The sequence below is a fragment of the Lissotriton helveticus genome, chromosome 12 (genome assembly GCF_964261635.1).
Source record: "Lissotriton helveticus chromosome 12, aLisHel1.1, whole genome shotgun sequence".
Classification (NCBI taxonomy): Eukaryota; Metazoa; Chordata; class Amphibia; order Caudata; family Salamandridae; genus Lissotriton; species Lissotriton helveticus.
Window position 1 is genome coordinate 255747255 of NC_136073.1, and position 26056 is coordinate 255773310.

A 26056-nucleotide genomic window follows, 5' to 3' on the forward strand; every position below is an offset into this window, starting at 1 on the left:
AAGTTCTTCCTCAACTGTCCGTGGTTTCGGAGCCGATGGTTTTAGCTTAGTCACTTATTTGTGGTGAGTCTTTGGCTCGAGGGCCTTTGACTGTGGAGCTTTTTTCGGCTCGACTGTTGTTTATCGGGTCGGCGACCTTTTTTGGTTCGGCAACCTTCTTTGGTTCGACAACCTCTTTTGGTTCGGTGACCTTCTTTGGTTCGACGACCTTTTTCGGATCGACCGGATTCTTCGGTTCGATAACTTTCGATGGTTGAGCGTGTCTTTTGTGCTCGACGACCTTTTTCGGCTCGATGTTTTTTGTCGAGTCGACGGCTTTGTTTGGGTCGACAGGCTTTTTAGTGTGATCCTGTTTTTGTGGATCAACACTTTTTTTGAGCTCGACGGCCTTTTTCGGGTCGACTGTTTTTTACGGATCGACGACCCTCTTTGGTTGGAGGCCCTTTTTTGGCTTGATGGCTTTCGGCTTGACAACCGTGTTCGGTTCGATGACCTTTTTGGGAAGAGTGTTGCTCGCTCCCGGGATATCAGAAGGCTTGGGTTTGTGCTTCGGAGCCGAGCCGGAAGGCGGGGTCTCTGAAGGAGTTTGTCGATCTCGGCTAAGGCCTTTAGGGGATGCTTCGACCGGAGCTTTGTGTTTGGGTGTAAGCAGGGTTGGGGCTGGGTACTCACTTTTTCCCCTGTGTGATCTGGTCATCGGAGTCCGACTGGTCTGCTACAGTGACGATTTCGAGGTCGGAGTCCGCCGCTTCTGGGAGGTCATGTTCATCATCGAAAATGTTCTCCGGTTCTGGTGCCTGCCGCTGCATCTCTTGCCGAGCGGCCCGTCGGTTCCGGATAGTTTTCTTTGATCGGAACTGAGCACACCCCGCACAATTATCTTCGTTGTGCTCGGGAGATAAGCACTTGTTGCATACTGTGTGTTTGTCAGTATGTGGGAATTTGGAGTGGCATTGTGGGCAGCTCTTAAACGGGCTCCTTTCCATCGACAGCAGGCCCACGTGGCGTCGAAAAGGCCCAACTGCCCGTGTCGAAGACCGGACGAGATAGAAAGTTTGATTGAGTCAAGGGGTACCGAACGAGAACAATACCATCGCGGTAGAAGGCTTTTTGCCCTTAGAAAGTTGCAACGTTTTGTTTCCGAAGTTGGAGTATAGGAATAGCATCCGAACCCAATGGCGGAAAAAAACAATCTGATGATGGAGAGAATGCCCATGCGCACTGTAGTCCAGGGGAGGAGCCACCTATCTCGTGATACTTCGAAGACTCTTCCAGGACAACAAGGTGCAAACATCCGGACCCAACACTAGGCGGCGATCTATGCTAAGATATGAATTCAGCAGCCCACCTGCCTCGTACATAAGTTTATAAGAAGATTTCTCACAGTGCCCCAGAGTTCTTCTGCTTGTTTTTGTCACAATGATGTCGGTTTGAGTTTCTTCAAAGACTATATTGTACTACAGCCATTGTTGTTCTGTGTAAGAACCTGGAATAATCCAGAGGCTGTTCTTTGTAGGACAACATTGGCAAACTGTATGAAATTGGATAACAGCTTATACATACCCAGGGAGTCTCAGAATACTATACAAATCCTGATACCCTGAGAGATGTATCATCTGCCACAATCAAATCACTTTTTTATCAAAACCCTGAGCGGGCAAGTCCGATGTGTAATTCTACTGGACACTCTGAGCCTTTTTTTCATCCACAAATATAACTCACCCTCTATCTGCGAATAGAACTGAATGAAAGGAGGACATTTTTGCGGACCAGGCTCTGTTTAAAAGCTATACATTTTTGGCTGCTTTTCCTATTCAGGGCTCATGGTTCACGATACTCCCAATCTGCCCCTGTGACAGTTTTTCACATCAAAGCACTATGCACTTTATCTTATTTTGTAGACTTTATACCCCTCAGAGGTGGCAGTTTATTCGTCCATTACTATTTGCAGCAGGCATTAGAGCAATTGGCAATGGAATATTTACTCTCCCTAGGAACTACAGAGATTATACATGGTATTTTAAACTATCTTTTTACTGTTTTCAAGATCCGTAGCAAATACTAGGCACTTTTATTAATCTGTATTTTCTGTTTATGCCTATCTGTTTTTTAATGAAAATGTATGTATGTAATCTTTTATGGCTCTTTTTGAGTTGAATAAAGTATATTGATCTCTTCAGTTAAAAAGCTTGCAAAATGCAACAGCCCACATTGTTAGTCAAGTTGCCAATACTTAATTTGTTAAGAAAATAGGTAATGGTGCCCAAATTTGCTTAGGGGTTTTCTGCCGGCACTTCTGAAAGAAGCAGTTTAGTTTTTCCTCCGGCTACACTATTCGTACTATCTTGTTCATCTCACTCTTGCAAAATCTTTTTCATCCCTGCTTTCCTACCTTTATCATCATCATCCTTTCTCTCTGTTCTGCTTTTCTCTCTCCTGCACTATATAAAGGTCTGATGATGAAAAATAAGTCCCATCACCAACAACCACCTGCACAGATTCAGTACTGCTTTTCCTCACTCAGACAAGTTAGAGCAAATATTACATTCTTGGACAAAAGACTTCATCCTATTTTTTCAAACAAGAGGCCAAAGTAAGCGCAAATTCCGTCTCATTGCTTCCTATCCCTCGGTGTGAGCCTCCCCATTCCAGGGACCTCTTAGCAACCCTCAACAGCTCATCTTCCTGCAGCTCCCCTTGCCTCCTCTCAAACAATGGGGCCTCACACGCTCTCCTAGACTTATCCTTTTTCAAAGCAGATGGATGTGCATGCCATACAGCATATTAAAACACATGCTCTTCCTCTTTTGGGTAACTCTAGTTGACCCGGCTCATCGTCTGCTGCCAGTTACTTCCCCCCTTTGTTAAGCCCATGTTCTACTTTTTAGTCTGGGCCAAACCCAGACTCTGCATTTACCTCCCTTTCCCTTTGGTCTATGCTCATGGTTTGTAGGGTTTGATTTTCATGGGAAACAGAGACATGTCTGCCATTCAATGTTGATCCTGGTTCTATGTTTATAAGAGTATGCAATTCAGTCCCATAGTTATCATACGAAAGAAAAGTTAATAAACTTGGGTAACAGTTTTTCAGTTGGACAATCTATCTAGTTGCAATATATTCTGAATATTTCACAGGCTTCAGAATGGAGCCAGAAAACTTAGTGTCACCTGCTGATCCATTGGAGCACTTCTTCATGTGGCCCTACACCATCCATAAGTGATGGAACAGAACAGAATATAAGCGCCACCCCTAAGCATTGACGTCAGCAGAATCAGTTCAGCATTGGCTGAGGTGCAATGATCCCTTAGGGCCTCAAGGACTTGTTTCTTGGCCAGGGCGTAAGAGATTTTGGTACAAAGTACTATCGATCTTTACAAAGTCCTCTTCTGCACTGCCTTAATGTTGTTTCCCACATAAAACCCAATTAACAACATACTGTCCACCCAATGGTCTTTTTTGCAATCCAAGTAAAAACTCAACACTCTCTTTAGGTTAAAGTGATGGAGACTCTTACCCTCTTTCAAGGAATGAAGCAGCGCAAAGATGCCAGCGATGTAATAAGACTGTTCAACGTGGAAAGGTGTCAAGGTTTTCAGAAGAAAGGCTGTCCTGGTTCTCAGCAACAACTTGTCTGAGACAAAGGGTGTATAAACAGAATAGGCTGACAGCACCTGTAAATTAAGGCCACATCAGTGCTAATTATCTCCTGCACGACTACCAGTCTGGCTTCTGATCATGCTGCAGTACGGTGACCGCTACATTACACACTGTAGACGTTGCCCTCTGTTAAAATGACACACTGGATTATTTGAAAGTGGTTTATTGTCAACTAGTCTTATCAAAGGAAATATAAGGATAGTTATGATTCTACGAAATCGGGAAAGGACATGGAGTGTTGGTGCTTATAAAGAAACCCAGGTGGCAAAGGAAGGGTGTCACCAAGTTTATGGGCCCCTTTGTTATAACTTCCATCAAGAGGAATGTGGTGACGGTGCACAATGGTGGCACGTGGAGTATGTCACGTCTTGTGAAGTTTTGAGGTGGCAAATTGTTGCACCCTTCATGTTCTGGAGCTAATTTACCAGGATCCAACTTGTCTAAAGCTAATCTTCCTCTGGGTCTCAGGCGAGGGCGTTTTCTTCCAGGTCAGGGCGTTCTCCAGAAAATTTCCAGGATTATGTGATGTATTGATGATATGATGTTCTTGGTTTCCCCTTTCAATCTTTTCTTGTGTTTTTCTCTTGTACTTTTGCTCTCATTATTCCTTGTCTTTCCTTTTATTATCTTCCCTGTAACTCTATTTCCGATTTCTCTCCATGTTCCTTTATCTCCAAGTTTTTGTATTTTGGGTAAGGGGGATGTGTTATAGAAGGGTAACCACTATCGTCATCCTTGGCTGACATGCCCACAGTACCATGACACATGTAGGTAGAACCCCTGAGGGTACCTTATGGGTATATTAGTACCACATCTTCACTGGGTAAACTAGAGAAGAAACGTCCATGCTGACACAAGACACTGAAGTCCCTGCACACAGACACTCCAGCACGCAGTGGTCTGACATCCCTAGCGGGGTGTCCAACTCGAGACCAAGACGGGGTCCTTCGCTCTCTCACATCAGGTAATGGGATTGGCCCTTTTCCTAGGGGGATTCTTGGCTATACACCTACATACATGCTTGGTACACTTGGGTACACCTAGTTAGGGTTTGCATCGTAACTGTGCGCTTTATTAGGGTCATGTATATATATATTTGCATATATTAATTGTTTTAACACTATGACAGAAGTCTACCTTTTATTTTCTCTATTTGTGCTGATAATCCTCTACATCTGTTTCTGTCTCATGGTTGTTGCAGCACATGTATTTTATACTAGAATGACGCTAGTTCAATAAATACTTATTAAAAATATTCCCATTGTTTATTCTGTATATCTCTCTGAGACAATGTGAGCACAAGTGATTGCGCGAATAATACTGTACTGTTTCCACAATCCCTTAGGGGTCAGGGTGGTCATGTTTGATAATTACCAGAAACTATTAGCTCCTTGGTAAGGTTGTGGTACTGTGAGCTGGTCTAAAGACTAACATATCCTTCGGGGTGTCTGGAACCAGTCTGCACAACAATCCCCTAGTTAATGTTGCCTGAACACGAATATCCTATATAGATTTATAGGAACTACACGACAAGACAGAAGTCCTCCCGAGGCTTTAGAAGTTCTGAGTACCACATCCCAGGCCCAGACGGGGGCTATAAAGATAACTTGGGCATGGTCTTGTCTGAGCTTCTGCAGTACTGGAGGGCAGGAGAGGTAGCGGTAGATATGCATACAGAAATCCTAGGCCCATTTTATCAAGAATGTGTCCCCTAGTGAAAGCTTTGGAAGAAATTGCAGTGCCCAAAACAACGAACACAGCACGTTTTAGTGTTGGAGAACATATCAACCCAGTGCTCTAGCCATTAATTGAAGATGACCTGCGCCACCTCTGGGGGAAGATGTCACTTGTGGCTGCCTGATGATACCTCCTGAAATCTTCAACTCTGGCATTTAAAAACCCTGCTAGGTGGTTGGTAACCAGGAAGACGTTCTGTTTCTCCAGCCACTTCCAGAGACGTAGAGCTTCCTGGCACAAGGCCTATGACCCCATTCCACCCTGCTTGCTGCAGTACTATATGGTTGTCCATGATGACCTATACCAGCATTCCCTTGGTGGATTGCAGGAAAGCTTTCAGGGTTAAACGACTCACCAGCAGCTCAAGGAGGATGATGTGGAGCCAGCTTTTTGCAGGCGAGTAGAGTGCTCTGATCTCCACATCTCCTTTTTGCTTCCCGCTCCCCCAGCCCAGCAGTGATGCATCTGTCACCACTGTAAGCTCCAGCTGTTGCCACAGGTCAGGTGAACATCTATCAGACACCACTGCAGATCTCAAACTGTCTCCTATGAGATCAGTATGGGGTAGGGGAGTTGGCCCTCATGATGGGCTGACAGGGACCTGAGGTTCAACTGAGGGGCCCTCAGAGGCTACATGGAGTATGGGAAAAGGAGGCTGCATGAGGACAGTAGACCAAAAAGCCTCAGAGCCAGCCTCGCTGGTATCCAGGACTGATCCTGAAAGAGTGGGATCACATCTAAAATATCATGGTCTTGGTGTGGTGGGGTGAAGATTTTGAATGCCACCATATTCTATACTGCCCCGATAAGGAGGTACTCTGCACAGAGTCAGGTGTACTTCGGCTCGTTGATGGAAAACCACAAACATTATCAAGAGGCTGACTGTTGTCTAGAGGTGGTTCAGGACTGGCTGTAGCAAGCCTGCGTTCAGCAGTCAGTAGAAGAGACACAAGAATACATGTACTCCTGGGAGCACGACAAACAAAGTGTTCTTTGTCAAAACTGAACTACAGGTAACGCCTGTGTGACTGGAGGACATGTGTGTCCTGCAAGCCCAAGAATACCAACCAGTCTCCCAAATCCACAGCAGAAGCAAAATTGGACCCAACTTGACATCTTGAATTTATGTCCGTAGGAAGGCAGTTAGCATGTGAAGCTCCAGAATGAGCCTGGAGACCCCATTATTTTTGGGGACAAGGAAATATAGGAAATAACTTACCTTTCTCAAAGTTTGGTACTGTTTCAATGGCACCTTTGGAGAACAGAATAAATATATCATACATCAGGATTTGCAAGTGTTCCTCCAAAGTTTGTTCTGCTAAGGAAGGAAAATGAGTGGGGAGGAAAAGGACCCCCGTGAATAACCTCTGCACTTACAGAGCAGGCGGATAAACTGTTTAGCTGGTGTCAACTGTCCTAAGGATCATGCAATCACTCAGAAGTAATTAAACCTCTTTAGAGCAGAGTCTGCCTTTTCACCTACAATCTGCATCCATCACAGGTCCATCTATTAAGGACGGCTGCACATTGCCCAAAAATCCAGTAGAGCTCATCAATGTATGCCGTCTAAAAACCACACCGGTACCAACAGCTGTGTCAATGCAATCTGTCGTATCCATGTCAGCACAAACTACAAACTTTATTGCATCTGGTCTATCATTTTTCGTTTGTTTCAAAGAAGTTCTGAGATCTTCAGGGATCGCTAGAAAGATCTTGCTAGCAATGTCCCAGAGAGAATGTGTGTAGCTTCTCAGCAAGTAAGCAGCGTTTCAGGACCACAGAGTCAAACTCACAGATAAAAACATTCTCTTGCTGAATGTATCAATTGATTTGGATTCCCTGTCTGTCAGACTGGTCGGAAAAGAGTTACGATTAACCTTGCTAATGGAAGATTACATTAAAGTACTTCGGTGCAGGGTGTAAAAAAATCTGGGTCACCAGGAGCTGGTCTTAAGCTGGGCTACCAGTTTTAAGTGGTGGGAACAACAACGGGGTGGTAAGCATGAAACCATTAAAGTGTCAGTAAGGCATCATTAAAAGCTAAGAATGGCTCAGCGGTCATAGGCACTGGCTGAAGAATCTCTATGAGGACATTCAACTTGTACTGATAGAGGGCAACTGGAATTCTAGCACCTCAACGGCCCTCTGTACTACCTTTGCAAACAAAGCACTTTCCTCAGTTGGAGTTTCATGTGGTGAGTTTAGCTCTATTCCAGGGGATGTATCCAACCGACAGTCATTTTGTAGATTTAGGTATAATGCATCATTAGTATAATGAGGATGGGTCACAGTCGAGCCAAAAAAGAGAACGGAGCCTCTGTTGGCATGATGGAGACCTTGCAACCCAGCACCTAGATACCCCTACGGGCAGCAGTGCCATGCTCAAAAAATGCTGATTGACTGACTGATTGATTGGTAGCTGTATCCTAGTAGAGATGTTGAGCTACAATCAAGCAGAAAGGCAACCAGTTGTACTTCTGAAATTTCGTAGCACAACATCAGCCGAGCTCAGGCTGAGTCAGTTGGCGATTCAACAAGGGGTTTCCTCACAGGGTTGCCAATCAGCACCATCAGGGGTTGTATAGCTGCAGCAGGAACCGACGTGGATCTCAGAACCGGTCAAGATGTCTGTACAAGAACCAGTAAAGAACCATTTCCAGAGGGGCAGTTAGCATCAGGGGAGGGCTCACCAGTGGTAATTCCTGTGGTTCCTTGAGAGCACGTAAGCACTTCAGAGGGTGCTGGCATTGCAAGGAAAATTTTCAGCATGGTCTCCAAATACGGTCACAAAAATTCGTGGCACACTATTTATTTATTTATAAAGTTTTATATAGCGTGAACACGACCTTAGAATCAACTGAGGACTTGGCTTCAAAGAAAAGGAAATTGGATAGGTATGATGTTCATCTTCATGGTCTTGTGCCTTCACTTTAGAAGTAGAGTGGCAGGATGGGGTTGAGTTCCACTTCCTCTTTTTATATTTTTGTTTGAACTTAGACTGCAACTTACCCCCAGAGATTTCAAGCGGGAAGCGGGCCTGCAATTTGAAGCAGAAGTGGGACTTATGCTCCAACAGCAAACTCTTCTTGTATTTTGTGATGTAGAGCATTGCCAGATCACCTTCAGGTGCATAGTTGCGTCCTTGTTGCACAACTTTGAGTCATGGCAAGAACCCAGGCATCCCAAGCACCAGAGACACACCACACATTGTGCAGTTTTATGACTGACATCTGCAGATGTCAGTCATAAAACTGCATGGGAAGAATTGAAGCATATGGGCTGTGGAGAGGACATTGTTTTTAGCACACTGTAGTGTAGAAACACTTGTGGGTTGTCGGACTAACCAGTAAAGTGGAGAGTGAAGCTTTGGACCCATTTTGAAAGGTGCAGAAAGAAACAAACTGACACCCTATGCAGGGATGGAGCCAATATGGGACTCTGCCTCATCACTTCTGGGGAAATGCGGAGCCAACATGGAGCTGCACAGTGCCATCGCTGCTGTGAAGTTTCCAGATCTAGTATGGTGCCTGGGGAATATTTAAAAGGTGAGAAATCTGTGGTTAGAAGTAACCATCAGAATGTACACCCAATAAAGCATTTGGTTCTGAAAAAAATAAATGTTTACTGGTGGGCGGGACACAACAGTCATAATGGGGAAATATAAGATGAATACCAATTTGCAATGGGATACATTTTCAAATATGGAATGTGGGTTCAATACGGGGAATGGGAAGAAGACTTAATTGAAACCTATGATAGTTGTAATGCTGCAAAAAGACAATGATATATTAAAACAATATTTAGCGATGACAAATACTGCAAAATCACCGCACTTTAACTACTTACCATTACTAAAGATAGGTATTAATGAAAAAACGGATTATGTGACAATTCAAATCAAATCTCCATCACTGGAAAATGAAACGTAGATTAGGTATAGAGGAAATGGAAATTGGCTGTGTAGGGGAGATGCACTAACACTTCTGTCGTTTACATTACGAATACCATCTGTTACATTATAACACTTCTACATGTTCGAAACAGAGGAAGCTTGGTTCAAGCGTAACTTACTAATATGGCCACCTCCAACCAGTGTAAATGTGTGTGGAGACTACTTAAAAGAAAACAGGAGGAGTACAACAAAAAAGACAGGCATTGACTCAGGTAAATAGGTTTTAAAATACTGTCAGTGGAAACTGTCTATTATGAAATTAGTGCCCAAGGCATATTGCTTGTAAAATGCATGAGTATTAAAAATGGTTTCCTCACCACATACACCTTTGAAGCTGTGTTAGTTCTTGTTCAGCATGGGGCATTTCATTTGTCAGTAAGAGGTTATGTTATGTGAGCATGTATTTACATATGGGCCACGCAAAGAGAAAATGTGTTTCTTGGGGTTAAACACTAAAAGCAAGGACCTAGCTAAAGAGCAGTAACTAAACATTACTAGGATATATTCTAGTGCCCTTTGTGCAATTAACAATGGCTCAGAGATCATCACATGCTCAGATTGTGCATAATCTCATATGTTGGGTATCATGGAGCAATATGGGGTGTGAACACCAAGGGCTTGGTTAAATACCCAATTGCTCCCAACTGAGACACCACATTGACTGATTTTAAATCTTCCTCACAACACACCTACGATGCCCCGAATCACTCACCGGAACCCAGTGCGGTGGCAGTAGACATGCAGGAGGCACCCGTTACAGTAACCTAACCCATGGTTGATCCACTGTTCCCCCTTAACTATGGTGTTGTCAACCAATACCACTTACAAATGGGCTTAGGGGTCGCGGACACGGGTCCCACAAGTTAAATTCAAAATTGTTAAAGACTCCTCAACTTTTTTCTTTTTTTTGGGGGTAGAATAATCAACTTTATTGATTTTTGAGTAAACAAGAAAAAACTTTACTGCACAGTTAGCCGATAGTAATTGGTACAGAGATAAGTAATTGCATTGGTCATGGGCAAACATGCATATCGATCCATTTTTAAGATACATTATCAATACAATCAAGGTACGTGAAGAGACAGAAGTCCCATTCATCCTAATCGATTCGAGAGGAGTTGGCCTATCGGCAAGGGCGTTCAACCTCTAATCTGGGGAACTGGGTTTGAGTCTGGGCAAAGACGCACAACATCCTGTGATTCTGGGAAAATCACTTAATCTCCCCATGCCTAACAAAAGTGAATGTGTCTTCATGTAACGCAACTGGTGCTTCAATCAATCAACTTGTAAAGCGCGCTACTCACCCGTGAGGGTCTCTAGGCACTAAGCGGAGGGGGGTGCCGCTACTGCTCGAAGAGCCAGGTCTTTGGCTGGGATTCCTGCGTAGAGTGCGTTGCCATAGTCCAGTCTGCTGCTGACGAGGGCCTGTGTCACCGTTCTTCTTGTTTCGGTCGGGATCCACTTGTAGATCCTGCGGAGGGTGTTGTAGCAGGAGGAGGAGACGGCGTTGACCTGCTTAGACATGGAGAGGGAAGAGTTGAGGATGAATCCTAGGTTGCATGCATGGTCGGTGGGTGTCGGTGCGGTTCCCAGTGTGGTCGTCCACCAGGAGTCGTCCCAGGCTAAGGGGGTGGGTCAGAGGATGAGGACCTCCGTGTCTTGTCCGAGTTCAGTGCATCCGTAAACCAGCTATCCGTTTCGTGTGCCGAGTATGGCCATACTACTACTGTACACCCAACGTTATTTGTTTGTAAATGAAACGCTTTGTCTCCATTTGTCTCAATATGTCCACACTGACATCTTTGTTTAGAGTGTGCATGGGTTTCTGTTAATTACTGTGAGCCGATTCTTGCCCGAAGCGCGTTCAGGATGGTGAGGGTCGCAGGCCCGCCATATAGAAGTGATCCGGGGTTAAGTAAGCGTTATGGAGATAATATAATTGAATTAATCGGAGCCTGGCTGAGGTGGTAATAGTCTGGGGGGCCATTAGGGCATCGCGCCAATCCTCCTCCTCCAAGGGCCCATCCACCCCTCCCAGCAGTGTCTGAGCAAATCAAGCGTTGTTGGGGTGTTATTAGTTACGGAGCGATATATCCATGATATCCCTCCTTTCCCCCATCATGACCTGTGCTTCCATTGGACTAAATTCGGGAAGTATGGTGCCAGTTGATAGGTGGGTTTTGAGGGTGTGGCGTAGCTGTACGTATCTGTACAATTGTGATGGGTGGAGGGTGTAGCGGCCCTGTAAATCTCAGAATGTTCATATGCGGTCCCCCACCCATACATCACCCAGTTGTGATATACTGATGAGGTCCCATCCTCTGAATCCCTCCAAAGCTGCCACTTCCCCCAGCCACGCACCCTGCGAGAGGGGTGTTTGTTGGGTCAATTTGTTGTTCCACCGAGTATGCCGTAAGGCCGAGCACCAGGCCAGCAAACCCGCTTGGGTCACCGACGGTAAGGCTCTGGGCATCGGGCTGCCATACAGCATTGCCTGGCTTTGAGGAAACCCTGTCTCTTAATTCAGTTCTGTAGGCTGGGTCAGACCAGCCACCATTAAACCAATAGTGCAGGACGAGCAGTCGGGTGGCTAAATAATACAGATAAAGATCAGTCATGCCCATGCCTCCGTCAAAGGGTGGGATCCGGCAGTCAGCGAGGGCAATGCGCTGTCTCATTTCTCCCCCACAGGAACTTTGTGGCAATGCTGTCTAGTTATTTAAACCAGCTCCATGGGAGGTAGAAGGGGGTGTTTTGGATAATGCACAGGAAGCGAGGGAGGATCATCATTTTAAAAAGAGCCACTCTTCCCAACGGGTTAAGTGGTAAGGTTTGCCAGCCTCGAAGATCCTCTTTAGCCTTCCTGACCAGTGGGGTGATATTGAGCACCCATTCCAGTTCAGGAAGTAAAGCTATCCATATCCTCAGGTATTTGAATGACTGCTGCCTAATGGGGATGATTGATTGCCAGTCAAAAAAGACCCTTGAGAGGGGAAGGGGTACCAAGGTCAACTTTGCAGGGTTGAGACGTAGACCTGAGACCTGCTCGAAGGCCCAGAGAACCTGGAGGCACCTGGGTCCAGAACGAGCTGGGTCTGCCAGAAAGAACAGTATGTCGTCCTCATATAGCGCAATTTTTATCAATGTGGTGATCCCCCCCCCCATGTCCAGCCCTGAATCAATTTGTCGGTCTGAATGAGGCATGCCAAGGGTTCCATCGCCAGAACGAAAAGGAGGGGCGAGAGGGGGCAGTCCTGTCTTTTACTCCTGATCGGGAATGCCTCTGAGAGGGCCCCGTTTATAAGTACTCTCGCTCTTGGGTTGGAATAAAGGATACAAATGAAGCAGCAGAAATGCTGCAGTTAGCACTATGTCTAGGTATTGCCAGCAACCGTGTAGAAGGCTTTTTCAAAATCGACGAGGAGCGCTAGATAGAGGGTGAGTGATTGGTGATTCGCAAGGGCTAGGTGTAGGCGTTGCAGGCAATGTATGATGCTGCATGCCTGCATGAAGCTGCATTGGGCTGGATGGATCAATTTACTAAGAAATGCTCGTAGGCGTCGGGCCAAGATGTAGCATATCTTTAGCATATCTTTACTTCTGTGTTAATTAATTAAATTGGGCAATAGTCCGTAAAGGCTGGTGAGAGTGGTTTGTCTTGGGGATAACAACAATGGCTGCTACGTCAGTTTTGAGGGGGATTGCCCCTGTCTCTGCAACATAGTAGAATAGAGCGGAGGGATCAAAATGTCTCAATATGCAGTGTAGGATTCTTGTGGGAACCAGTCAGGGCCCGGTATTTTCCCTGTTGCTAATGAGATGGTATTACTTATTTCTTCTGGGGTGAAGGGGAGGTATAAGATCTCTGTCTCGCTCTCGGCGAGGTGGGGGAGAAGAATACCCCTCCGGTCAGTCAGATCGAGAAGGGAGGCTTCAGGCCTGTAGGCTGAATATAGACGGGAATAGTAGCCGGCAAAATATTGTGCTATCACGGATGATGTACATTGGGTGGCACCGGAGAGGTCCCGGATCTCGGGAACTATTCGGTTTGCCAAGGGATACGACGCCAGTCTGTGTAATAGTTTCCAGTTTTCATCACCCCATCCATATACTTGGGCGATGGAGGATCTCCATAGCAGCTTGGTCGATTCTAATGAGATTTATTTGATGTCTTCACGTAGGATTGCGAGTTGCCTGTTTCACGAATCGTCTGATGCCCCGGTTGGTTGATCTGTTCTCTAGGCGAGTGTCCTACGCCTCGAGGAGGGCCAAACGGTTGTCCTGGGACAGTCGTTGTGCCCTGAGCTGACCCCTTGGTAACACCATGGATAGTGGCTTTACCTGCCTCCCAGAGGGTGCTCGGGGAGGGAACAGAGTCTAGATTAGTAAGAAAGTGTTAGCGGAGTTCTTCCCCTATCGCTTTTTTGATATCCTTATTTTGAAGAAACCAGGCGTTCAGCCTCCAGACGGGCCGGAGTGTGTTGGAGGAGTCTCCCAGATAAAGGAGTAGGGGTGAGTGGTCTGAAATTCCTCGGGGAAGGATATTAAAGTCAGTTATTCTGTGGCAATCAGGGGCTGGCATGAAAATCATGTCGATACGTGCTTGTGTGTGATGTGCCACTTAAGTGTGGGTATAGAGAGTGCCACAGGGGTTCCAAGTTCTCCACATATCACAGAAGCCCAGGGTGGCCGCCCAATCTACCAGTTTGTTTTGCATGTGCCTTCCTAACAGGAGAGGGTGTGCCAGTGGTGTCGAGGTCGGGTTGCATGACTGCGTTGAAGTCACCCCTTATTACTGTCTAACCCAGAGGCAGGGCAGAAACAGTGTCAGTAAGCTGTCTCAATGACGATATAAGCGTGGCGGTGGGACATTTATGGATATTAAGTTGAGGATGTTCCCTCCTAACGTCTCGGTCATGGCTACGAACCAGCCTTGTGAGTCACTAGAAATGTGAGTGAGAACAAAGGGAAAGCTACCTCTCATAAGGATCGCCACCCATGTGAGGCCCGTTCGAAACCGGAGTGCCATATCTTGGAGGAAGGAGCAATGGATCCCCAGGAGGTGAGTTTCTTGGAGTAAGAGTACGTCAGGAGTGTGTCATTGAGCGTACTTTAAGACTGCTGTTCGTTTGATTCGATCAAGCATCTCATTGACGTTCCATGACAAAATCCGGAGGGAGCTACCCGTATTGACTTTTTGTGCCATACTCTGTGTGGGAGATCAGGAAATTACAGGGCTTTAGTCCCCATGGGGGCCCGGGCTGAACTGCGAGTGGTTGTTACCTAGGCCTCTGTCTTTTAGTGCATGGGATCGAAATGCATTTGTGTTGGTCAAAGGATGAAGCGCTGTGAACACTAAACAAAAATAATACACATAAACATTGGACAATAGTCCTAACCCTCCCTTTCCTACCCCCCCCCGCACCCTATACTTCTGTAACTGAAGCATCTCTCGCCCTATTAAATTCAAAGTTAACAGGCTAAACTAAAACGTTTAGCTTAGGAGTTGCGTGGAGGACCCCTCTCCTGATCCAGATGTATCCACAGCATCTGCATATTTCTCGGGGTTCTTTAATTCGTTGGGATGTATGACCCAGCTTCCCGATAGGCATAGGCACCCTGACATTGTTCCTGGATCATGCCTGTGTCCCTTTAAATCGTTGTGCTCATTCGGGAAAGGTCCTTGTTAGCAGAGTTCTGGAGGGGCTTTGTTCAACGGCTGAACTGTCTGAGGAGCCATTTCGATGTCAATTCTTTTCTTTTAACGGAGTATTATTGAATCTTCCTTTTACTATGTATACTGGATCCAAACCTCTGTTCGCTTTTTTGTTTATGGCATGGGTAACAATTATGGACGTGTGCACTGTACTGCACACCATATGTTATTTTGTACTGTTTACTCAAAACTAATGTTCGCTTCTAACGGATAACACTGTAAGAAGCAAATGTGATAATGCCACATACAATGTAATCCCTGTATTCTGAAATGTGTTGTCAAATAGGATAAAGAAACCAAAAATAATAAACAGATTCAAACAAAATGAAGCAAGGGGGGTGTAATGAAGAAGTATCAAATTAGCAAAATCAGAGTGTACTTTTGGGATTAGGGATCAGGAGTACAGAATATCAAATTATGTTTACGGAAGACTGCATAACAGGCCGAAATGCAGTGCAAACAAGAAAGAAACAGAGATGCACATACATCTTAGGAATTTACGTGCATTGGGAGTAAACCAGTGTTTAGGCCCAGCGCCTGCGGTGTCATGTCCTTTAGGATAGTCCCATCATACATACCAAGTACATACATTTTGTCCCACCCACTCGACATAACCTTTTACCTAGTAACTTTCTTCTGTCTCTTCGACACCAGGCTCTCAGTACCCTATCTTAATCCCTGTACCTGACGTATCTTAATCCCTGTACCTGATGTACATAAACATGTCTCCAGCTGTGCATGATCATGTTTGTTGTGAAAAGGATTAACAGAGGATTAGCAAATGTTTTCAAAACCTATTGATTCTAGAAGAAACCTGGAGAGACCGCCTTAGTACAAAAGATCCTCACTCCCCCTTATAGACAGGGAGGGGAATTCCTTCAGGGCCGGACTAAGACTCTGCAGGTTGTTCTTTTGACAGGAAGGGAACCCGACATTAGTTGCAGGGTGCCATCCTCGACGCAGAGACGAGGTTCTTTCTTCAGAACCAGGTGAGGGGTTGGCCCTTCCCTGGGGGATTCTTGGCTCCATTAGGATATATACTAGCACTTATATCAACATGCTTCACCTACATATATAGGCTAGGTACATTTAGGTAGGCTACCCATCGTAGGAGTACTCTAATGCTATTGTTTTATATAATCTGCTTTTATTCATCTTATTAGCATTATGTTAGAAATGTATCTATTATTTACGATATTGGTGCTAGCGATCACATTTGTCTGCTCCTGTCTTTTGATTGTCGCAGCGAATGTGTTTCAAACTAGACTGACACTTGATCAATCAATAATTATTGAAACTGTTCCAAGCGTCATTCTATGTGTACTCAAGAGAGACTACCTGATACTCTGCTCATGGAAGAAGGGACACGGGACAAAATTACGATCGTGCTCAGATAATCTGTTTCAAAATCACTGAACCTTTTTAAAATATTCCTGTGTGTATTTAGAAGTGGCATTTAAAAAACTGATAGTATTTTACGCACTCTGTATGAAAATTCAGTGTGTTTGACCTGCACTTAAAAACTTGACAGTACCTTGCGCTCTGCTTTAAAAAAATATTCTTGTTCTGATTGATTGAATCCCGCCGAATAGCTGACAGAACTTGCACACGCTACATAACGCGTTCACTTAATTTCACCACCTAGGAGTACTTCTGCCTGTTAGAGCGGGACACATAGCGCACGCCATTTTGGTCAGCGTTTCAGCTGATCTTGGTGAGGGCGCTTCCCCCTACTTAAGGGAGGGGAATGCAAGCGCGCAGCGGGCGCGCCAGAGGCAAGCCCGTCTGCGCCCGTCCGCGAACCGGTCGCGCTCAGCGCCAGCCATGATGCCGGTCAGACCCATCACCCGCCTAGGGACAGTAGACTCTGCTACTCAATGGAACAGCTCTTGCACATAGGTGAGCGAGGGTCGGCAGATAAAGAATGGGGTAGCGTGGATACAAATATTAATTCTGTGGCAGACCAACCACTGAGGAACATCAAATGTGGGCTAGTCAATGTTAGGTCTCTAATTAAACACTATCAAGAGATCTTCATTTTATTAGAGTGCCAAGACCTGGACGCTCTATTCCCTTACTGAAACCTGGACCCGTACTGATTCAATAGTTGAGCTAGGGCTAGCTTGTCCCCCAGGATATAAAGCATTTTATAAACCTCTGCCAAATGGGAGAGGAGGAGGGGTTGGAGTCATATTTAAAGAGAAATTGAATTTCTCTCCAATCAAACTGGATGACGTAAAGGGTATAGAACTTTTAGGATTCTCCGTTAAGGAAACTAGAGGGCAAGTTCTCTTAGGCATTGTGTGTAACAGAGCCCCAGGAGGGCAGAGTCCCCAATGTCAGGCACTGATTGACATTGTGTATAACATGACACTGACACATTCCAGGATGATGATTCTGGGGGATTTTAACCTTTGGGACAATGGTAGCCTGGGCACGCCCCTGAGAGAACTGACTCAAGCTTGCAGAAGACTTAATCTGCAACAGCTAGTTTTACAACCCACACATATTCTTGACTTAATATTCGCTACCGCCGGGAAGGGGGGGGGGGGGAGCGCAGGGGCAATGGTGGTCGAGGTCCTACAGTGATGCTGGACTGATCACTTTCTTATACACTTTACAATAGCACTGCCAAATTCAACTAATAAAACAGCGCCCCCTAGAAATGAGAGCTTGGGAAGGGATTGGGCCAAACTGCTTAAAAATAAATAATCTCTCCCACTTACGGAGACAAACCTGTATACTCCTAACAAGTCAGTGGAGGAAAACTACCAGGCCCTCTGTGCCCAGATAAAGGAGACGCTCGACCAGAGAATACCTCTGAAGAAACGAAAAATAAGAGATAAGAGATCAGCCCCGTGGTACAAGTAGATAAAAGAGCTTTCAAACTGCACCAGATGTTATATAAGGAGGCGATTATTAAAACTAAGGCGGAATACTTTGCCAAAGTCATCCTGCAAGCATCCAACAGTACCTGAGCTATTTTTGGCATAGTGAAGCATCTAGCCAAACCAGAGTGTGTTGGCAACAAGATTGCAGCCACGCAAAAGTTATGTGATGACCTCGCATCCTTTTTTTTAGGTAAACAAATCAACACAATCATCAGGGACTTTGCCCCACATAATCATGTTGAGGAGGGCGTTGAAAATATTCTATTTACGAATAAAGAGAACACGCTTCTAACATCAGCATAGGTAGAGGAACAGAAGGTGGACTTAGAGAGCAGTAGCTGTCAAGCCACCTTGGATAAAGATAAAGATACTTTCTCCTCAGCTCTTCAACATCTATATGGAACCGCTCGCCAAACTGCTCAGGAATGCCAATATCCTCTTCCACCTCTACGCGGATGACACGCAGATTTACCTGGAAACCTCTTCACTTAATGACATCCACAGACTAAATGCTGTCTTAAAAGATGTTCAAGACTGGCTGACAAAAAACCATCTGAAACTCAATCCCGACAAGACCGAAACTCTTCTCATCTCAAACAAAGAAGACAATCCTCAAATCACTGAATGGCTGAAGTCGATCGATGCTCTTAAAGGTTCTCTCACGGCAACTGATTCAGTCAAATCTCTGGGTTTCACCCTTGACCCCAAATTAACCTTGACAAACCACATTAAGAACTCGGCAAAAAGTGCTTTCTTCAACCTCAGACTGCTGAACAAAATAAAACCTTTCATTCCAAACAAAGACCTCAAACTAGCCACTCAATCTCTAGTTCTATCTAGACTGGACTATGGGAACTCAATCCTTACAGGTATACCCAAATCACACTTGGCTCCATTAAAAACAACACTACATGCGGCAGCAAGAATGATCACAGGATGCAAAAAATTTGACCACATCTCCCCAGCACTCAAAGAACTTGAATGGCTCCCGGTGGAAATGTGTAGCTCCTTCAGAACGGCCTGCCTAACACACAAGGCCCTCCACACCGGTAAACCAGAATACTTGGCAAACAAGCTCACAAAAGCAGGCCAAAGCAGATATTTGAGAAGCTCCAACTCCCTGTTGCTCATCCCACCAAAAACCAGAAAGAAGAAAACTGCGGACTGCTCCTTCACTGGAAATGCCCCCAAAATATGGAACTCTATCCCCCCTCATATCAGAACTCTACCTTCCTATCCGGACTTCAAGATCCAACTCAAATCCTTGTTCCTCACCCGTTCCCTAGGTCCTAGATAACTAGGATCTCCCTCTGAACTATGTGTTATCTCTGTATCCTTCTACCAAAAGTCCTACTGTTACGAACTTCTCCTCCCCCAATATTGTCTTTGAGGACTGCCTTTATTTGTTACGTATCTTTTTGCTCACCATGCCTTTCCTTTTACTGTAAAGCGCTCTGCTACCTTCGGGTCTTGTTAGCGCTATAGAAAACTTCTAAATAAATAAATAAAAATAAAGTTCAAATCCCCACTGAAGAATGATTTTCAAAATTAGCGTTGAGGGTTTCATCTGGATCGCCACTAGAACCTCTCCCTCAAAAAATCTGGAAAGAATTTAGGGCAGAGCTTTTTCCTTATCTCCGCCAAATCTGTAGCCAATCCTTAAATCAGGGAGAAGTCCCAAAATTCTGGAAACAGGCTGTGGTAACCCCACTCCTCAAAAAACCAACACTCGATCCGGGTTGCCTGTCTAACTACAGACCCATTTCTCTACTTCCGTATCCGGTAAAGATTCTGGAGCGAGTGGTCAGCAAGTCTCTATCCCAGAACTTGGAGGACCATCATCTACTGGATGAGCTGCAGTTCGGTTTCCGCCCCAAACACGGTACAGAAACGGGCCTGGTAACAGTATTGGATGATATGAGGATGTGGGCTGACAAGGGCCAGTCAGTTATTTCAGTACTGCTGGACATGTCAGCCGCATTTGACACGGTGAACCATGGCATACTGCTTGAAAGACTTAGAAGTATTGGAGTTAAGGGTCAGGCGCTCAAATGGCTTCAGTCATTTCTGACAGATAGGACACAGGCAGTGAGCATCTAGCCTTTTTCATCTACAAAGACAGCCGTTCAACATGGCGTCCCGCAGGGGTCTGCTATATGCCTGATCCTATTTAATATTTAAACCAATTATTATCCCCTTATTAGATCTTTTGGAGTGGAAGTGATCAACTATGCTGATGACACGCAGCTAGTGTTTTCAGTGGAAGGGAACCAATCAGTGTATATGGATAAATTCCACGAGTGCATGCAATGCACTACCAATTGGCTTAGGAAGAACTACCTTCAATTTAATGGAAACAAGATAGAGATTGTCTATTGTACCTCAAGTAAGATAGCCCGCCCACTCCCTACGGCATTTCAGCTGACCCCCAAAGGCACACCACTAATTCCAACTGAATCCGTCCGTAACCTAGGGGTAATGATGGACAACAATCATCAGCTGGACTCGCAGGTGAATAAAACTGTGCTTCTCCTTAATTAGAGCCCTAAGAAAGACCCTCCCACTACTTCCCAATTCGGCTAGAATAGAAATAGTGAGGGGTGTCATCATGAGCAGGCTGGACTACTGTAACTCCCTGTACCTTGGAGCTCCAAACTCCTTGATAGGGAAGTTACAAAGGATCCAAACCATAGCAGCCAAACTGGTGTTAAATCGACAACGCAGGTCTTCTACAACTTTGGCACTAAGAGACTTACATTGGCTGCCTATGCAGCAAAGAATACAATTTAAGTCTCTCTGCATTGTTTTTAAAGCGGTTCTTGAACTGGACCCTAAACCATTACAGAGAAAATTCTCGTGGTACTTGCCTGCGAGAAATCTCTGTTCATACTCAGCCTATCTAGTAAATACCACAAAATTAAAAAGATCTAGAACAGGAGGGAGAGCCTGCAGTACGGTGGCCTCCCTGTTATGGAACAACCTTCCGATGGATATCAGAGTCTGACAATCTCATGCATTTCAGGAAAAAACGGAAAACTTGGCTGTTCCAGAGAGAGGAGTAACATGCAGATCTATCTTGTCCTCACCTGCCTAGTATATATTCTTGTTAGACTAGTATGTAGTTAACACCAAGGTAACTCTCTCAGCGCCAGGATACCAGTAGGGTGACAGAGAGCTATATAAGAACATATTACATTACATTACATTCTGGGAAAAGTAAGCATGAGTGACTGAGCGAAAGATACCATATTGTTTTCCAAGCTACCTAAGGAATCAGCGTTGTCATATTTTAAAGCTCATAATCCAGCATTTTATTTGTAGTTCAAAGGCTTTCAAAATGTTCCAACTTGATTAAAATAAACAAGTTAATTTAGCCATCACAATAAGGCCGGCATAACTATTGAAAGAAGGAATGAAATTTAGATCCAAATGTCAAATTAAACGGTTCTTGACCTATCAGTTTGGCCTTTATAAAGTGATCAAGGAGATTATGAAAAGTGTTGACTGAACAGCTTGAATTAGCTTAATCAAGTAGAAATATTTAGAATGCATATGAACTACAAATAATATACGAGATAAACTTAAAAGAATGTTGATCGCTAATTTTGTCACTGGTGCATTTATAAAGTATTTATGCTCGACAACCACATAAAAAGACCTCACCCTACAAAAAGCGCTATGCTTGGCATGTATATCCATTATCACCACTGACAAAGTCAATTTACACTAGATTACCATCAACAATGAGTCTAGGAGAAACAAAGTACACTTCAATGCTGTCAGATATGACATTAATCAACTCCGAGATCCTACGATGCCTTAATCAATCAACAAATGCAATACCATAAATAAGTAAGTAAATCACAGAAAAAATTAACATAATTAGTACCTAAAATAAGTAACTTAAAACAGACATGTAGTCTCCCTCCAGTCCCTCATCAGTCCACCCCAAGTAGACAGCCTTCAATATTACTTCACAAGCTGGTCTCACCAATATACTTACTCAGGACACCTTCCCATAAAGAATACTCTATACCATCCATCATCCTTCTTGAAACTTCTCCATGGAGACGCTCTAACATCTTTCCTAACCATCTTTAAAACCTCCATTAGGCAAGGACCCGTTCAGGATGGCATCAAGATAAGGCAGACCCTCCCCCCTGTTGAAAAGACACACTTATGGCCGCATGGGCAAATAAGTTAAATAGAAATTGTGAATTGCGATAAACACAATTTGCAATTGGTGATTTCTTACTTGGAATGTACTAAAATGGATATGGTAAAAGTGGTTGCAATTTGTACACCAACTTCTACAGAATGCATTCATATTTTGTGAACCAATCTATGCACTAATAGGCCAGTTCACAAAATTCAGAATTATCGTTGCTCGCAATTCAATCTATCTCATCAATATGCAAGAGTAAAGTCACAAATAACAACACACTATGATTGGTCACAATCAAAGGGATGATGGCCTGCTGAGGTCGGCAGACCACCATGTCTGCGATTTCTTTTAAATAAAGCAAACTTTTTTTTTTAATGCATCCGGTTTTCCTTATAGGAAAACGCGATGTGTTTAAAAATAAAAAATATGAAAAGTTTCAGAAACCATTTTTAGGTCACTACCACTGCCTAACTCCTAATAGCTTTTTGTCAACATTCAGAAGAGGTCCCTTGGGTACTCTTCCCATTTGTGAACGGATTACCACCTCTTTTGAGTTGTTTGTAAAATATTAATGTTTTACAACTGGATTTCGATCCCAATAATACATACCATAAGGAATAAGTATTTGGAAAGGACGCCCCAAATGCTAAACTTTTAAATACAGATCCCTTATTGTTACCTAAATCCATTTAACAATTCGGAAAACCTTTTTATTACATTTAAAAAAGGGTTTTAGCTGTCGCAATCTCTACGATTTACTGAATCTGAGGGTTTGTGACTGTTGTACATGAGGCCCTTATTTTGGACCCGGATGACTCAACCAACAGCTACAATAATACCCACATTCCTTAACCAGATAAATTATTGCAAAAGAAGTCTCCGGCTCACCTCCAGGACCTTGCATTGATCATCACCCTGGAAACATGCATGGGTTTTTCTAACAGTGTCCTGCAATAGTTCACCTCTTATCTCACCAACCTCTACTAACTCGTACTGATTGAAACAAAAATATATCCCTGAAGCTTCCATCTTTTGCAAAGATCCACTGGGATCCAATCTTTTCCCTGTCATCTTTCACCTTTACAGGGAACCGGTCAGTTTCATACTCACAGACATGCATATCGACCAATACATGCACTGATGAAGCTTAATTCAACCACACAATCTCCTGACTGATGACATTCAGTGCCTAAAAACAGCCTCGATTTGATTCACAATCAAATATCAAGCAGCTTCATAAAACTCAGTCAAACAAAGACTCAAAATAAAAACAGAAGTAAGCATCTCTAGCTGGCATAAAAACAGGCAACTTCCCCTCTCAGCTAACACCTAAAGAAAAGTCAATTGGATTCCCACTTGACATCGACCGCTCAGTCAAATACAGCATCAGCCTGGTAGTAGCTGTAGCTCTTGATAAAAGGGAAACCCTTTTCCCAAAACTCAGTCCCGAACAATAGCACAAGCCATGGTCGTCTCCCACTTGAGTGAAGGCAACAGTTTGCTAAACGGTCTACCCAACAACACATTAGCACCCATGAAGGTTAGCGAACATGCTGCAGTATGTAACATAAAGGTCTGTATAATTTGAAAAAACACCCAATGCTAAAGAAAATACACTGGATCCCCCTACAGGAATAAGTCACCACGACCAGCAAGCAATGATATATAAGGCAATCACAAACAAATCCCCTACATTTTAGTAGAAGAAACTAACCAACTTAGGTAGTCAGCTTCACACCTGGGATTAGGTCATCACTAGATTAGAGAGACAGAAATGCAAGAAGGAAAATACTCCGAGGTAGGCCTTCTCCACACATGCAGTCAGGATCTCAAACACTATCTCCATTGACATCAGAACTGCTTTGATCCTCCTGCAATTCAGAAAGAAATTGAAGATACATCTTCTTAGTGAGTAGCACAATTCCAAACAGGTGCTACTCATTACCAGCCTTTTTGGTAATGATCTTGTATGCCTAAATAAGGCTTTCGGTCGCGTCAGCCTAAAGTTGCTTCCAAGCTAGTTTTGCACTTACAAATCCAACCACATACATACACATGGCTCGAATGACAAGCCAAAGTGATTCTAACTAAACCTGCTTCTCAATAAGAGCTTTGGTGCTAATAAATGCCATGGTTTTAAACAGTGATTCTTTCTAACAAGGTCAACCAGAGCAAACAAATGATATCACGCAAAAACAAATTGCTCCAAATTCATGTTAATTTCCAGGCTGCCGTTTTGCATAGCTGTTTTCCACCATTTAAACTGAAAGTCAGCCGAGACAAACTTCAACGTTTGCACTGAACTTTTTGACCCTCTATCCTGCTGCTGCCCCTCCGTTTTGAGTTAGTGAACCTCTTAGTTAATATTACTGATCAAGACTTGAGAAATTATAACAAATTAGGGGATTGGACTTCAATTCTGCTATCCTCCAGTGACCAAAAATAAAGATATCATACAAATATAACTTTTCAAATGGTTTTGTCGTCAGCATTTACTTTACTTACACACAGATGAAGAGAACATGCACCAATTACTGTTGGGTTTGGTCTTCTATTAACACTGTCTGCAAAACAAAATAGCGCAATAATGGAAACGTAAATATAATGTAAAGAATGCTTACCTGTCAGGCCTCGAGGGAGATGAAGTTTTGATATGCAAAGCTGAAGTGGATGATGTGGCGGCGGTGGACTGGGCAACAGAGGTCACTATCAGTCTCTGAGGTGGCTCCGGACTCTCGTTACAGTCACTAACTTGACTGTCTTTCTCAGTTACGAGTTTCCCTATAGACATAGTATGTTTCTTCCTAATTGAATAGTTCGCTTTGGAGTCCAATGCAGAACACTCCTTGTTCCTTGAGAGCGGGTACTTTGACTTCTGGTATGAAAGGTCTGTCTCGCACAGTTCAGAAAACGCAGCATCAGAGTCCTGTACATCAGATAGCGTCTTGAAGGCAGCTTTCAGAGCACTGAGACTGTGAGTCTCTGGGCTGTCAACCTCTAGACTAAAACAAAAAACAAATCACGTGTAAGCAAATGCAATTAAATATTAGGAACTGGGAAGTCAACCCACAGGACACAAAATAGATCTTAGCCAGGAGAAGACCACATGCTATGAAAAGTTAAAAAGAGTATATGAGATGAGCATGTTTGGGTGACCTATAAACTATTTCACACAAACAAGTTCAGTCTCAGATATCAACTGCCATTCAGTATTGTCCTGAGTGAGTGTTGTCCTTCTCTGTGTGTTACCACTATCTACCCACACAATCACCCAAAAGTGAGCTGGTATACAATCATCCGTTAACCAAAGCCCTTCATCCACAAATGTAAGAAACTGGTACTTCCTAAAGTGCTGTTTCTGCCAACTCCACTCAACTACCATTCTTTTAATTTACATCTATTGCATGAACGTCAGGTTTTCATAATGCCCAAGAACCTAAAAAGTATTTCAGAGAAAATGACATCTGTTTAAATAGTTGAGGAACTAGTGTTTTTCAGAGCTGGTTAATGATATCAGACTGACACTCTTTTTAAGTGTTTTTGCAACTCAAGTATTTCACACATACGGCTACTGCAGAGGTCCAATAGATTCATTACTTGTTCCAAGTGCAAGACTTTCAAATAAAAGCCAAAGATTATGAATACCAGCTAAGAAGGAAATCATGGAAAATTAGAAATGTGATCACATGAAAGTAATCCAGTCGGTTTTAGGGCAATCGCACACCTGGTGAATAAAGGTCAACAGTGTGATGACAGTCAGTCAGTCAGTCAAAATTAACGTTATTTGGTTTATCATAACCATAAAGCATGTAAAACACATTTCATTTCATACAAAGGTTAAAAGAGTGTGATGACAGTAGGTCGGTGCAACCTGGTTAACCCTCCTTAGTATGATGTTAACAAATATGCAAAGACTTGCGTTATCACTTCCAGTGGA

At 43.9% G+C, this 26056-nt stretch overlaps 1 protein-coding gene across 2 annotated transcripts in view; it reads right to left on the bottom strand.

Annotated features, from left to right (window-relative positions):
* The window catches only part of TERF2 (telomeric repeat binding factor 2), a 578117-nt gene that overhangs the window by 134669 nt on the left and 417392 nt on the right, over positions 1–26056 (bottom strand). For both annotated transcript variants that reach the window (XM_078668354.1, XM_078668355.1), the window contains exon 7: positions 24741–25121. In XM_078668354.1, the coding sequence (XP_078524480.1) occupies positions 24741–25121 (381 nt within the window). The remainder of the gene's footprint in view (positions 1–24740; positions 25122–26056) is intronic.